General features: G+C 55.1%; 1 protein-coding gene across 2 annotated transcripts in view; it reads left to right on the top strand.

Annotated features, from left to right (window-relative positions):
- RPS6KA2 (ribosomal protein S6 kinase A2) overlaps positions 1 to 14,908 on the top strand; it is a 223,538-nt gene that overhangs the window by 178,782 nt on the left and 29,848 nt on the right. For both annotated transcript variants that reach the window (XM_052645466.1, XM_052645464.1), the window contains 4 exons: positions 163 to 227; positions 5,344 to 5,446; positions 13,076 to 13,206; positions 14,212 to 14,337. In XM_052645466.1, the coding sequence (XP_052501426.1) occupies positions 163 to 227; positions 5,344 to 5,446; positions 13,076 to 13,206; positions 14,212 to 14,337 (425 nt within the window). The remainder of the gene's footprint in view (positions 1 to 162; positions 228 to 5,343; positions 5,447 to 13,075; positions 13,207 to 14,211; positions 14,338 to 14,908) is intronic.

Here is a 14,908-nt window from a genome sequence, read left to right as displayed (position 1 = left end):
ACGTCAGAGGGCGTGCAGTCACAGCTCTGCTCTGACGTCAGAGGGCATGTTGTCACCAGTTTGTGCTGACGTCAGAGGGCGTGTCGTCACCAGTTTGTGCTGACGTCAGAGGGCGTGTAGTCAAGTCTCTGCTCTGACAGTCTCTGCTTTCTGGCCCCCCAGGTGCTGGGCTGGACGGTGTGGAGGAGATCAAGCGCCACCCTTTCTTCGTCACCATCGACTGGAACGTAAGTTGCCGGCCCGGGTCCCTTCTGCATAGAAACCGCAGGAAGATGGGGCTGGGGCAGGGGGCGCAGCAGCTGCTGGATACAGGCCAGCGGTCAGCGTAAACCCGTCCCCTGAAGGAGGGTGCTCCTTTGGGGTGTCTCCCAGGCACAGGCCAGGGACCCTCCAGCCCTCCCCTGCAGCTCTAGGCCTGGAACCCGTCCAGGCCTTTGCCGGTTGGAGACCCTGGGCCCCCGTGGCCCTGCAGCCCTCCCGCGTCCCTGAGGACCGAGCTGAGGCCACCCCAGGCCACTCGCGGCTGCTCAGAGCGTTGGGTATGGGGCCTCTGGGCCCAGACTGGGGGCAGCTTCCTGCCTGGAGTCCGGGTCCCGCCCGCAGTCAGCTCTCACTGCTATAGAAGCAGTTACAGAAAAGCGTTCCCCCGACCGGGGAAGACAGGTGTCTGTGATGCTTGTTAAAGACGTAAGGAAGACTTGTTTGGAGGGCCATCACAATGGTGTGGGACCACTTCAGGGGTGGGGGTCCTGCCTTCGGGAGGGAGGTGGGGCGCGGACCGGGGATTGGCGGGCAGAAGGTGATTAAGGGGAAACACCAGGTGGGGGTTCCGGCTAAACCCACCTGCCAGGACTCAGGCTGGGGCGGGCGTCGTAATCGAGCTGGTCGGTGTCCAGGGTGATGAGATGTGGAGGGCGGGGGGTGGTCAGACTGACTCGGGACTCCTGCGGGAACTAGACAGAGTGAGAGGAGGCCCGCTACAGCCACCCAGACACCGGGGTTCTAATGCTCTGGGTGGGGTCTCCCACGAAGGCAGAGCTGTGCGCCACGTGGACCAGACACTCCAGACCCGCCCACAGCGCCGTTGGGCTGCTTCCTGTTCCCCTTCCCGTCCTGTCTGCGTCGTTTCTGCTCTTTCAGGAAGCATCTCTCATGGTGCCCTTTGCCTAATTGGAGCGTGTTAATGTTGAAATGCCTGGAGCCACAAGTGCTTGCAGAAAACAGATGTTCTGTCTGTGACCCCGAGCTGCAATCAGTTTTCCCTTCCATTATCGAGTTGCTATTTTTGTTTCACTCCCTCTGTCCTTCCCTAGTCACCTTTTAGGTATAAATAGAATTCAGATGCACCTGCTCGGAGCACCCCAGCCTGTACATATGATGTGAAACCGGTTCCATCATTGCTACAGCTCGTGTCATCTCAAAATCCTGGGACAAGCTCTGAGACTGAAAGTGATGCCTGGTGAACTTGGTCTTGAGACCCCACTGTCTTTCCATCGGTGTGAGGAGAATTGTCCCAGAGGCTCAGAGAGGGGCGTCCAGGTCAGAATTAGGAAGCTCAATGGCCTCCACAAAATGGTATGCCCATCCACTCTCCGTCTGACCCTGAGCTCAGCAGTAGATGTGACAGAATGAGGAGCAAGTTCCCCTTTTCTTTAAATCTTCAAACCCACTCCAAGGTCTGGACACAGGGAAAGAGAAGACATGTATAAGAATAACACTTATGGAAAAGGCGATGGCACCCCACTCCAGTACTCTTGCCTGGAAAATCCCATGGGCGGAGGAGCCTGGTGGGCTGCAGTCCATGGGGTCGCTAAGAGTCGGACACGACTGAGCGACTTCACTTTCACTTTTCACTTTCATGCATTGGGGAAGGAAATGGCAACCCACTCCAGTGTTCTTGCCTGGAGAATCCCAGGGACGGGAGAGCCTGGTGGGCCGCCATCTCTGGAGTCGCACAGAGTTGGACACGACTGAAGCGACTTAGCAGCAGCAGCAGCAGTGCTTTCCAGGCCTCCCTGGAGGCTCGATGGTGAAGAATCCGCCTGCAAACGCAGGAGACTCAGGCTTGGTCCCGGGTCGGGAAGGTGCCCTGGAGGAGGCAATGACTCCCCCCGCCGGTGTTCTTGCCTGGGGCATTCCACGGACAGAGGAGCCTAGCGGGCTACAGTCCTAGGGGTCGCAGAGTCAGACACAACTCAGCGACTAAACGCCGACAAAGCACTTTCCAAAATGTTTATCCAGTGACAGGAAGACATTTAAGACTGCAGCAAACACCAGGGTACCTCGGAAGGGCAGGATGACCAAACACCCCCGGTGGCTTTGAGGCTTTTTGCTGCCCTCTTGAAACCAGGATGAGGCTGCACCAAGCCCCCGAGATGGGGGGGTCTGGGGCATATTTCACTGACAGGCTCCGTCTCTGCAGGTCCCAGTGTCGGGGGAAGGGGGGTCTTGGGGGGACTTCCTGCTGCCCCCCAGCAAGCCTCAGGGAGCTTTCTCCCACACTGTGTCTCTGGTCAGTCGGGCTCTCCGCAGCTGACACACAGGCTTACAGAGGCCATTCAGAAAGTGCACAGGAACAACGCTTGCACACGCTGCCGCGTGAAGCCCGAGGGTGCACAGGCTGCAGACCCGGTTCTGGGACCTGCGCGGTGGGCGCTGGAGTTGGGATTCTGCCCCGGGCAGAGCAGGGCAAGTGTGAGCCGAGTACCATCCCGGAGCCGGGACCCCCGGGGGCCACCTCCTCTCTGGATCCCCGAGTTATCACTCGATGTTTCCATTTAAAATACGCGCTGCTCTCCACGCGGACAAAGCCGCAACAGCTCACTGCTGGGGGACCATCTGTTTGCGACGAGCTCTTCTCCTTATACATGAGGACTTGCCAGTGGGGTCTGCGTCTCCTCCCAAGGGGTCAGCCTCCTGGCCAGGACCACCTCCCAGTTCCCAGTGGAGGCAGGTGAGGACCTGGCCTGGGTGTTAAGTGAGGGGAGGAGCCAAAATGGTTGGGCTTCAGCCTCCAGGTGCAAGAGCTCTCCTTCGGATGAAATGATGACCCGTTCTGTGTGTGTGTGTTTACTGAGATACAGTTGGCATGTATTAGTTTCAGCGTTACGACATCACAGTTTGCCCTTTGTACGTATTGTGACGCGATCACACAGTAAATCTGGTTGAAATCTGTCGCCACACGCAGTTGTAAGCTTTTCCCTTCGGGTGAGAACTCTCAGGATCTCCTCTTTCAGCAACTTCCAAACAGGCACCAGTCTTCTGAGCTATAATCAGTATGCGGTACAGAACCTCCCCAGAACTTATCCATTGTAAGCAACATATCCGTGCCTTAAACCCCCTCACCCGTTTCAGCCACAGGAAACCCCTCCCGCCCCTGGCCACCACGCGTGTGGTTCTCTTTCGTGGAACTCTCTTGTGTAAACAAGTGCCCCTTCGTTGTAGAAGTGGGAGACCCGGCTCTGCTGGAGGCCCCTCCCTCCCTGCCCTCCTCCCCGTCCTCCGGGAAGCAGCAGGAGGACAAATATTTGGTGACTAGCCCCACGCAGACACCCCAGGGAGAACGGCCGGTGGCGGGGGCGGCCAGGCTGGGCGGCCGGCAGGCTTGGTAACAGCACGTGTTTTAACCAGAGTGCGGAGCTCACCCTGCGTATTTGATTTCCCCTGACCAGCGCCTGCATCAGGGAAGTACACACACACACACACACACACACACACGCACACACGCACACCCGCCAGTGCGTCAGCACAGAAAGCAGCATCTTTCCATTTCTGGAAAGGGTAACTCAGTTCCTAATGAAATCTCTTCACCCAGGGCTGGAAGCAACCAAGTAATGGGAGGCTGGATTAGCTCACTTCTCCTCCGAGGGTTCCCGAGTGCACACCCCAGCTCCACGTGTGCACACGCGGCCAAGGCCGCTCCGAACCCGAGAGCAAGCCCAGCGGTCAGTGCGCCTGTGCGGACGGCGTCTTCTGCAGGGTGTGCTCCAGCGGGGTCTCCGCTGAGGCGGGAAGAGTCTGGAGACCCAGGCCCACCCCCCCCGCCTGTGCCCTCGTCACCCTTGACCCTGGAAGGGGTCGTACCTAACCTATCATAGCTTCAGTTTTCTCTTCTGTAAAACTGGTGATAAAATCTGCTATCTCGAGTCCTTAAGAGACTGGAAGCGGATCCAGACAGGCTGCTGCATCCGTTTGCAGAGCCACCCGTCTAGAGCCCTGAGTCCAGGCCTCGTGAGCCCAGAGCCCCGGGAAGGGCCCCATGTTCCCAGCCGGGGCCTAGGGGCCCGCCGGTGAGGCAGGCTGGGGAGAAGGCGAGCTGACAGATTGCAGCCAGACACTCCTCCTGGTTCCCACACCCTGCTGCGGGGTGCACAGCTCCCCACGATTGACGCCAGCTGCTGCCTGTTCCCAGGGCGAGCTGACTGAACCTAGGCCTACCATTCCCAAATCCTCCTGGGTGGAACCCCTGGCCCACACCTGCCATCACCAGGCTGTGCCGGTCCAGTGCCCACCTCCCTCCTCAGACGGGCATCCTGGGCCCTGGGGCCACCTTCAAACCTCTCCCTACCTCCCCCCACACCTCAGCATCATCCGTCATGTCCTGCCCGGCTCTGAACGCCCTTGTGTGGCTCCTTAAAAGCAATCAGCGAGGAGTCAGGCTTGGAACAATGTACATGAGGGTGTGCCCTTGAATCCTGTCCAAGGCAGTCACCGTGAGACTGAGTCAGACCCCAGAAGCGGCCGGCTCTCTGACAGGCGCTCCGAGGGCCTGTTCAGGAGTGCAAAAACATGTATATCAACTGCAAAGCCCGACTCAGCCCCTGGACTTGAACAGAGGGGTCTGGAGGCCTGAATCTGGGAGCAGCCCAAATAGGTGCCCCAGGAGGTGCAAAGACCCTGCGGTGTGGGTGAGGGGGGCGCGGATGGGGTCGGTGTCCCCGGCAACTGGCGGCATCTGAACTGCTGGCTCCCAGTCCTGGGACAGGGGCGACGGTGCAGAGGACCAGGGCTCTTCCTGTTGGTACCTGGGGGGCCGGACGTGACTGGCCTGTCAGATGCTACTTCAAGCAGATTCTACTGTGCAGAAATGATCGAGACTGTCGCGCTAAAATCAGAGTGTTTAGATGCCCCCAAAGCCTTTTCCCTGGAGCCGCAGCTTCAACGTCTGCGTGTAGACGATGCGGCTGGTGTCCTCAGCTTAACATTCTCAGGGTGCTCCTGCATGTGTCAGAGCTGGGGGCTGGGCCGCAGTGCCCTGGCAGAGTGGGGAGGGGGCATGGGTGGCCCCTCCCCTGCATCCCCCTGCCAGCCCTCAGCCCCCGCTCCATCCTGCCCTCCCTGCAGAAGCTGTACAGGAAGGAGATAAAGCCGCCCTTCAAGCCAGCGGTGGGCAGGCCGGAGGACACCTTCCACTTCGACCCCGAGTTCACGGCGAGGACACCCACAGGTGTGTGCGGGCAGGGGTGGGGTGGCCTGGGCTACTTTCCCACGGGGGTCCTCTAGCCCGGCTAGGTATGGCCAGGCACCCCGGAGTCGGAGAGCCCCACGTTCAAGGGCGCCTCCAGGGGAAGTCACCCTCAGGACTGTTTGTTCTCGTTTCTCTGCTGCCCCGTGATGGAGCCGCCTCCCAGCCTCCCCGGGGGCGCCTGCCTGCGGGTCTCCCTGGCGCTCCTGCTCCTCCTGCTCCCTCTGGGCCTGAGTTGTCGATTCCAGGGACTCACCCTGCAAAGTTCGAGAAAAGAAGCTCGAGGCAGTGAAAGTCTCATTTAATTAGCGGTTTTATGGGAAGAGGGAGGCTGTCAGCTAAGTCTGTAAATGCATGAACTGTTGATCTTATTCGTGCAAAAAACCAAACAGCTGTTTGAAAAGTTGCATCAGCTCCTGTAGCTCAGCACAGCAGATGGACTCGTGAGTTTAGCTTCCACGATGCATCTTGAATTACTCCTAAGGTCTACCAAATTCTATCAGAACTGGTCAGTTCAGTTCAGTTCAGTTCAGTCACTCAGCGGTGTCTGACTCTGCAACCCCATGAATCGCAGCGTGCCAGGCCTCCCTGTCCATCACCAACTCCCAGAGTCTACTCAAACTCATGTCTATCGAGTTGGTGATCCCATCCAGCCATCTCATCCTCTGTCGTCCCCTTCTCCTTCTGCCCCCAATCTTTCCCATCATCAGGGGCTTTTCCAAGGAGTCAGTTCTTCGCATGAGGTGGCCAAAGTATTGGAGTTTCAGCTTCAGCATCAGTCCTTCCAATGAACACCCAGGACTAATTTCCTTCAGAATGGACTGGTTGGACCTCCTTGCAGTCCAAGGGACTCTCAGGAGTCTTCTCCAACCCCACAGTTCAAAAGCATCAAGTGTTCGGCGCTCAGCTTTCTTCACAGTCCAACTCTCAGCTCCCTTTAAAAGTTGTCATTCTGTGATATTAGTGGCAAGCCTCTCCAATATTCTGCCTGGGAAATCCCATGGACAGAGGAGCCTGCTGGGCTACAGTCCATGGGGTCTCAAAGAGTCAAAAGTTGGATGGGACTGAGTGACTGAGCATGCATTAACTTTGTAAAAATATGGTGATTGTCTTTGTCTGCCCAGGTGGCCTTAACAAAATACCGCAGACTGGGCAGCTTCAACTACAGAAATTTATCTTGGTTTCCCATGAGATCCCTATCCTGGGTTGCAGACGGCTGCCTTCCCTCTGGCTTCACGTGGACTCACTCTGTATCCGAGAAGAGAGAGAGAGAGGGGCCCCTGGGGTCCTCCTCCTGATAAAGACAGCTCTGTTGATCAGAGCCCCACCCTTACGACCTCACTTACACCCTCAAGACCCCTCCTGCCAGTACAGTCACTCTGGCCTTCAGCATGGGAATTCTGTGGGACACAGTCCAGTTCATCATGGTAAAGGCATGGTGGTTTGGTCCAAAAACACCGTGACAAGCCCCTTCTGGAGATTGTGCCCACTCTTCAGGTGGCTCAGTGGTAAAGAATCTGTCTGCAATGCAGGAGACACGGGTTTGAACCCTGGGTCAGGAAGATCCCCGGGAGGAGGAAATGGCAGCCACTCCAGAAAGCCTGGCTGGCCACCGTCTGCCAGGTCGCAAAGAGTCGGACACGACTGAGCAACCGAGCGCACCTTATTCTGGAGATTGGATGGGACACGTTCAGCCCGTTGGTAGCTACTGGGGCTGCATGCTGTGTGCATGGGGCTTCTCGCGCTTTGCTCTCTATTGTCGTTCGGTCGTGTCTGAATCTTTTGCGACCCCGTGGACTGTGGCCCGCCAGGCTCCGTCTGTCCGTGGGATTTCCCCGGCAGGAATACTGGAGTGGGTGGCCATTTCCTGCTCCTCTCTCACTGTTACTGAATCTGAAACTGTCTATGATTAAAAAAGACAATCGTGAAATAAATAGATGGTCAAATATGATATATCAAGTGGGTAACATTACAACAAAGAATCCACTTGGCTTTCCACACCACAGAGGGGCCCTTTCGGGATGTGAGCTGTGTGCAAACACAGAGGTGGGAAGGGGTTGTCCTTGGGGCCTGCAAGGTGCCTGCAGATCCCCACAGTGGAGGCTCTAGGACCTGAAAGGAAGCGGATGCTGGGCGCTATTGGTTAGGGAGTCGAGGCACAGAGACTCACTGGTCTCTTCCAGGTCTTCCTGCAGCCCCCAGATAAAACCAAGACCGTCCTCAGGGCCAGAGCCCGAGTGAGGCCTGCGGCCACGGTCGGGGTTACCAGTCGCTGCTGTGAGATTCACGCGGCTGCTCAGGAGCAGCTGGAGACCCAGGGGTCCTCTAGGAAAGGTGGCAGGGCACTCACGCAGCTCTCAGCGGCCTCGGGAAGCCCTTGTGTGTTGGAGGTGGGGGCGGCCAGTCCTTGACTTGGCAGCACGGACCCAGTTCACAGACAAGGGACTCGTTAGCCCCAGAGGTTGGAAAGACGGAGCAGGAAGAGGGATTCCATCCGGCTGTGCCCACCTGAGCAGGTCACTGTCTGCCCTCTCCGTGGCTTACCCAAACGCCATGGAACCCAGAAAGGGTTAACTCCAGCAGAGAACTCTGCCTGTGACGAGCACCCTCACCCCCTCCAGGTCCTTAAGGAAAGCTGCACAGTTTCACCAAGGGTTTCCATCATTGGGAACTGTGTTTAAAATCCTGAAATAAAGACCGGATTTGTGTTGCCTGGCAAGAAAATGCTAATGCAGTCAACTCTGAATTATTCACCTGTGCATGCTTTTTGTATCATCCATGAAGAATTTAAACCCCAACCTAATTGGCCCGTATTGTTAGCAGGCTTTTTTTTTTAAACACATCATATATCTTTTGTGCAGAGAATTCAAGTTTATTTTATTATTAGCTAAAGGAAAACATAATTAGACACAGTGCATTTTAATGCTGTCCAGAAATAGCTTTTTTTTACCCCTTACTGTTTGGATTTTTCCAATCAATTGTACTTACTGCACGACACAGTTTGCCTTTGAGGAGGTAGTAATTGAAATGCCAAGACATAGAAAAATAACTCTCTCTACTCAAGAGACCAGATAGTTCTGAGGCATGTGATTCGAGTTCATGACTGAAAGGGCAGCAGATGCGGTGTAACCCTGGAGCGGCGGGCAGTCCAGGCCCTGTGTCAGACTTGGATGCACCGTCGGAATTTTTTGTCGCGGTCTTCAAGTCTTTCATTTTTAGCTTAAGCTGATGCTAAAGCTGGTGGACTTTCCCTGACGACACACCAGCTGCCCTTCAGAGTCTGCTGACCCATGGGAGACGCCAGCCTAAGATTTAAAAGCACAACGAACATTGCAACAAGTTGGGGATCACTCCTAGGATCAACGAAGGTTGACTGTACTCAGCTTTAAATTTCCCTTCATCCCACTCACACGTTTGCCCTTCTTCTAGTACTGAGCTAGAAGTCGGTGTCCCCTAGCTGATTGTAAAGCCTGTTGAAAGTCACAGCTGCCACTACCGTGTGGTCATGTCCAGCTGCACGGACCAGTGTTGGCTGTGATAACCTCCCGTGAGGTCCGTGTGAACCTCAGCTGGTCTCTGCTGGGTCAGAGCAGGGAGACGCACCTCGAGTGTTAGAAGGCATGGCCCTGGGCTTCACACCTCTTTGACGGTTGAAGTCCTTGCTTACTTGATCCACAGACTTTCTCCATTCACCCAGGAAGGTGTATCAGTTCAAATTCGCGGGAAGCTACATCCTGCCCACGCAGACTCCCAGCTGCTGTAACTGAGCCCTTATCCGTTCGGCCCTCAGCCTGTACGTGGCTCACCCTAGATCCTGGTGTGGGCTTGAGTTCTTCCATCCAAACCTGCACCTCTGGGCTTGATGGCGGCTGAACCGACGCTGTGTCCCTGTGCTTGGTGCAGACCTAGCCCAGGACACGTCACCTGGGGGATTTTTAAGAGCAGGCAAACCTCAAAGCCAGAGTTCTCTGCAGGGAAAAAACAGTCAAAACTGGCCCGGGAACAAAACCTCTTTGGAAGGCGCTTGCTGCCTCTGCCATCTCGGTGCATAATGTCCAAATTCTAGAAACTACACAGCCGAGTCTTGTGCTTTCTAATTAAGCTTCTCCAGTCCAGCAAGTTGGCATCTTGCTTCCAAGTGCAGTCAGCTTTGATCTCAGGCACTCGGTGACTCTGGAGCCCTTTGCCAGGTAGACGTCAGGGGCTGAGACCCGCCTTCTCATGGTCGGAGGTGCTGAAAGGGGGTGGGCCAAGCCCGCGAAGCCCCTGTCACCCTACGAGTTTTCCCTGGAAGAGCCGTGTGGGCTGCCTGGTCGCAGCTCATGGCTAGGCTCCTGGGTATGGAAGGAGCACCCCAATTGCCTTTCCCCCACAATAAAATGCTCAGGAGGAAAATGCACATTCCTGCAGCAGCCTACCCCCAGCCACACCCCTGCTCCACCAGGAAAGCCTTAGGTTATATATTGTTTCCACGTCAAAATGAAGTATTCAAACCAAGTCAAAAGGTGTGCTCAAGTCGTGTCTGACTCTGTGCGACCCCATGGACTGTAGCCCGCCAGGCTCCTCTGTCCACAGGATTCTCCAGGCAAGACTACTGCAGTGGGTTGCCACCCCCTTCTCCAGGGGATCTTCCCGACCCAGGGATCAAACCCAGGTCTCCAAAGTCTGCGGCGCTGGCTGGCGGGTTCTTTACCACCAGGACCACCTGGGAAGCCCCCAGGGCACGACAGGACTTTATATTATTTTATATTGCTTATGGCTTTACTGTACTGTGCTTTAGAATGCATTAAGATACATATTTTTGAATTTTTCTCCCGGTGGGTGCGTTCCGCAGCGTATTTTCTCTTTTTCCACTTGACCAGCTGGTTTGTCAGCTGACACAGCTGTGTCTCATTCTGGGCCTCGTCGTCTTACTGGTGTTCCCTGCACCAGACCAAGCGTCCTGATGACATGGATACAGCTTTGTTTGGTTACAGCAACACTTCTGCAGCACGGATGCAGCGTGGTTTCCTTGATGATAAATACCCAGGTTGTCGCCAGAATGTGTTTTTGCTGTTACAAATGTTGCTAAGAGCAACGTTTCCCACATTTGTTTCTAATCACCTTAAAGTAATTCTGTGGGGTAGGAGTGTCACTGCTGCCCTTCAGAAGGCAGGTGGGTTTGTGCTTAGGTAGACACTCCACGTGAGCCTTGCAAGGATTCTGCCGACTTGGGCTCCCACCCACCATTGCAGTGCCAGCCCTGACCAAACCCGCATGAGCCTGGTTAGCTTTTGCCGATTTGCCAGGCAGCGCGTTGCCCTGGTCACCGTGCCCGTTAGAGGGACCGAGCGCCTCCTCAGGTAGGAGCCCTCCGTGCCCTCCCCCATTTTTCTCCTGGGCCTTTCCCCCTTTTCTCACTGGTCTCCAGGAGCTTTTTGCATAATAGAGAGTTCTGTCTGTTCAGTACGATGCAGATCTTTTCTCTCTGCCAGTCTTTTATCCTTTTGTTTTCCTTAATGGTGAGCTTGGAACGGGACCCATCTCAGCAGCAGTCAAGCCTTCGAGCACGCGCACAGAGCTTAGCGGGGTCAGCGCTGAAGGGCTCCCTGAGGGTCCGGGAGCAGAGCGCCCTGCGTGCTGCGGGCAGGCCCCTGGGGACCCTCAGGGGACAGAAGGGTCACCCTGCTGGGCCTGTGTCCCTGTGCCCGGTTCCGCTGAGCTGAGACACTCAGAGTGTGGCCTTCCAGGCCTTGCCCGCAGTGACAGCTCACCCCGAGGTTGCTGGTGGCTCTGGGCTCCGTCTGGAGTGGGCAGGGCCAAGGGCTGTGGCTCAGAATGAATATTGAATACATTATTATCAATGATCATCCTGAAGTTTTTGTTCTGAGTATTTTTGCTGTAGTGAAAGTGAAAATCGCTCAGTCATGTCCGACTTTTTGTGACCATATGGACTGTATAGTACATGGAATTCTCCAGGCCAGAATACTGGAGTGGGTGGCTGTTCCCTTCTCCATGGGATCTTCCCAACCCAGGAATTGAACCCGAGTCTCGTGGAAAAGGTCAGTTTTCATTCCAATCCCTAAGAAAGGCAATGCCAAAGAATGCTCAAACTACCGCACAATTGCACTCATCTCACATGCTAGTAAAGTACTGCTCAAAATTCTCCAAGCCAGGCTTCAGCAATACATGAACCGTGAACTCCCTGATGTTCAAGCTGGTTTTAGAAAAGGCAGAGGAACCAGAGATCAAATTGCCAACATCTGCTGGATCATGGAAAAAGCAAGAGAGTTCCAGAAAAACATCTATTTCTGCTTGACTATGCCAAAGCCTTTGACTGTGTGGATCACAATAAACTGTGGAAAATTCTGAGAGAGATGGGAATACCAGACCACCTGACCTGCCTCTTGAGAAATCTGTATGCAGGTCAGGAAGCAACAGTTAGAACTGGACATGGAACAACAGACTGGTTCCAAATAGGAAAAGGAGTACATCAAGTCTGTATGTTGTCACCCTGCTTATTTAACTTATATGCAGAGGACATCATGAGAAACGCTGGACTGGAAGAAACACAAGCTGGAATCAAGATTGCTGGGAGAAATATCAATAACCTCAGATATGCAGATGACATCACCCTTATGGCAGAAAGTGAAGAGGAACTAAAAAGCCTCTTGATGAAAGTGAAAGAGGAGAGCAAAAAAGTTGGCTTAAACATCAACATTCAGAAAAGGAAGATCATGGCATCTGGTCCCATCACTTCATGGCAAATAGATGGGGAAACAGTAGAAACAGTGTCAGACTTTATTTTGGGGGGCTCCAAAATCACTGCAGATGGTGACTGCAGCCATGAAATTAAAAGATGCTTACTTCTTGGAAGAAAAGTTATGACCAACCTAGATAGTATATTCAAAAGCAGAGACAATACTTTGCCAATTAAGGTCCGTCTAGTCAAGGCTATGGTTTTTCCTGTGGTCGTGTATGGATGTAAGAGTTGGACTGTGAAGAAGGCTGAGCGCCGAAGAATTGATGCTTTTGAACTGTGGTGTTGGAGAAGACTCTTGAGAGTCCCTTGGACTGCAAGGAGATCCAACCAGTCCATTCTGAAGGAGATCAACCCTGGGATTTCCTTGGAAGGACTGATGCTAAAACTGAAACTCCAGTACTTTGGCCACCTCATGCAAAGAGTTGACTCCTTGGAAAAGATGCTGGGAGGGATTGAGGGCAGGAGGAGAAGGGGACGACCAAGGATGAGATGGCTGGATGGCATCACGGACGCGATGGACGTGAGTCTGAGTGAACTCCGGGAGTTGGTGATGGACAGGGAGGCCTGGCGTGCTGCGATTCATGGGGTCGCAAAGAGTTGGACACGACTGAGCGACTGAACTCCCGCATTGCAGGCAGATTCTTTACCAGCTGAGCCACAAAATAAAGTGTGGTTTCTTATGGCTCAGCCTCTCTGATCTCTGTTTTACCTTCTCATCTAACACACACACACACCTGTGCACACACACCTCACACCTACGCACACGTGCACACACACAGATGCACACGTGCACACACACTCACAGGGTTTCTGCACCTTGTCGTAGCTCAGCTCCCCGGGAAGGCTGATTCTCTGGTTGTTACCTGCAGACTCACCCGGCGTCCCCCCCAGTGCCAACGCCCACCATCTGTTTAGAGGATTCAGTTTTGTGGCCTCCAGCCTGGTCCAGGAGCCCTCGCAGCAAGATCTGCACAAAGCCACGGTTCACCCCATCGTGCAGGTAACCTGCCATCGTCCAGGCGGTTCCCCACCTGCAGATGGTCCCCCATGTCCAGGCGGTCCCCCATGTGCGGACGGTCCCCCACGTCCAGGTGGTCCCCCACGTCCAGGTGGTCCCCCACATCCAGGCGGTCCCCTTATTCCAGGTGGTCCCCCACGTCCAGGCAGTCCCCCATCTTCCAGGCAGTCCCCCACGTCCAGGCGGTCCCCCACGTCCAGGCGGTCCCCCTCGTCCAGGCGGTCCCCCACGTCCAGGTGGTCCCCCGCGTCCAGGCGGTCCCCCTCGTCCAGGCGGTCCCCCACGTCCAGGCGGTCCCCCATCATGCAGGGGATCCTGTAGAGCCCTTTGGTTCGCTCCCCCAGCTCCCCAGGGCCGTGAGTGTCCACCATGGTGGATGTCCCAATTGCCATCATGAAATGTAGTTTCGGGGGGTCGGTGAAAGCCACTTTCCTAAGGGGGTTTGCACTGTGTAAAGGTGAGCACTGTAGAGACTCTCACGAGGCATCAGGACTACTTTTCCTTTAAGAGCCAAGTCTGGGTGCGGTGGACGGTCTTGGAAGGCCACGTTTCTCTCCGCAAGGCCCTTTGGGGAAGCACAGCTTGTGTAACGTGGACCGTGCTGCGGCTATGTCACCGTAATGGGTGACTTTGTCTACACCCTGAGGCGGCAGGTGGGGATGGGGAGGGGCGTCAGGGGTGGGATTTCCATCAGACGCTGGCATCCAGACCCCGCTCTGGACACAAGCACCACAGCCACCGCCTGAGTCTCAGGGCATCTGACCTCCCGCCTCCGGATCCTCACTCCCTGGGGTGTTTAGGGGAAGCAGGTGGGGCGGCCAATCCAGGGTCCTGACCCGAAAGATGGGGATGCTGGGGTTGAGATCTGGAACCACTGGCAGCCAGCCCTGCGACCGTGGTCTGAGCCGCCACGCCCTCCTGGCCTCGGCGTCCCCACGTGCGCAGGCTGGAGCCCCCTGACCCCACTCTCTGCCGCTGTCTCTGCAGCAGCTACACGGGAACAACGTCCACTTCACCGACGGCTACGAGATCAAGGAGGACATCGGGGTGGGTTCCTTCTCCGTGTGCAAGCGCTGCGTGCACAAAGCCACGGATGCCGAGTACGCCGTGAAGGTAAGAGCAGGGCGCCCGGGCACGCAGGCACGGCCGGCTTCGCCAACACCCTCTCACGCATCTTCCCCCAGGCTCTGATGCGGGCAGTTCCGTTTGCCTTGATATCAGGTCACTTCTTAAAAAGCTGTTTCGCAGATCGTGAGTGTGTTCTTCTCCAGTCAACGTGTAGGTGGGTGCTGAGCGCCTTTAGTAACTTTCCACCTGAAATACACTGGGACAAAAGCTTGGGTGCTCGGTATTTTGGAAAATGTAGAGTTGGGACATAGGCAGTGCATCTGGGGAAGGAAGGAAGGAAGGGGGGAGAGATGAGGAAGGAAGTTACAGTCACCAAACTTAAATCAAAGAGATAAACAGAAGCAGATATTTTGTAACATTTGCAAAAGCTTCAGCAGAGAGCTGGCAGTTTTACCCTCAACATCAGGCCCAGTAAACAGTGACGACTGTCTACCACCCAGTTTGGCACTCTCTCCATCCTGCCTTTTGCTTCTGTAATTGTTGCTAAATTCAATATTTGATCTGGAAATCCAAAATATCAGTTTCTTGCGTTTTCTGGTTGGTAAAATATGGATAG

This window comes from Budorcas taxicolor, chromosome 9 (assembly GCF_023091745.1).
Source record: "Budorcas taxicolor isolate Tak-1 chromosome 9, Takin1.1, whole genome shotgun sequence".
NCBI lineage: Eukaryota > Metazoa > Chordata > Mammalia > Artiodactyla > Bovidae > Budorcas > Budorcas taxicolor.
This window is presented reverse-complemented; position numbering and strand designations above follow the sequence as displayed.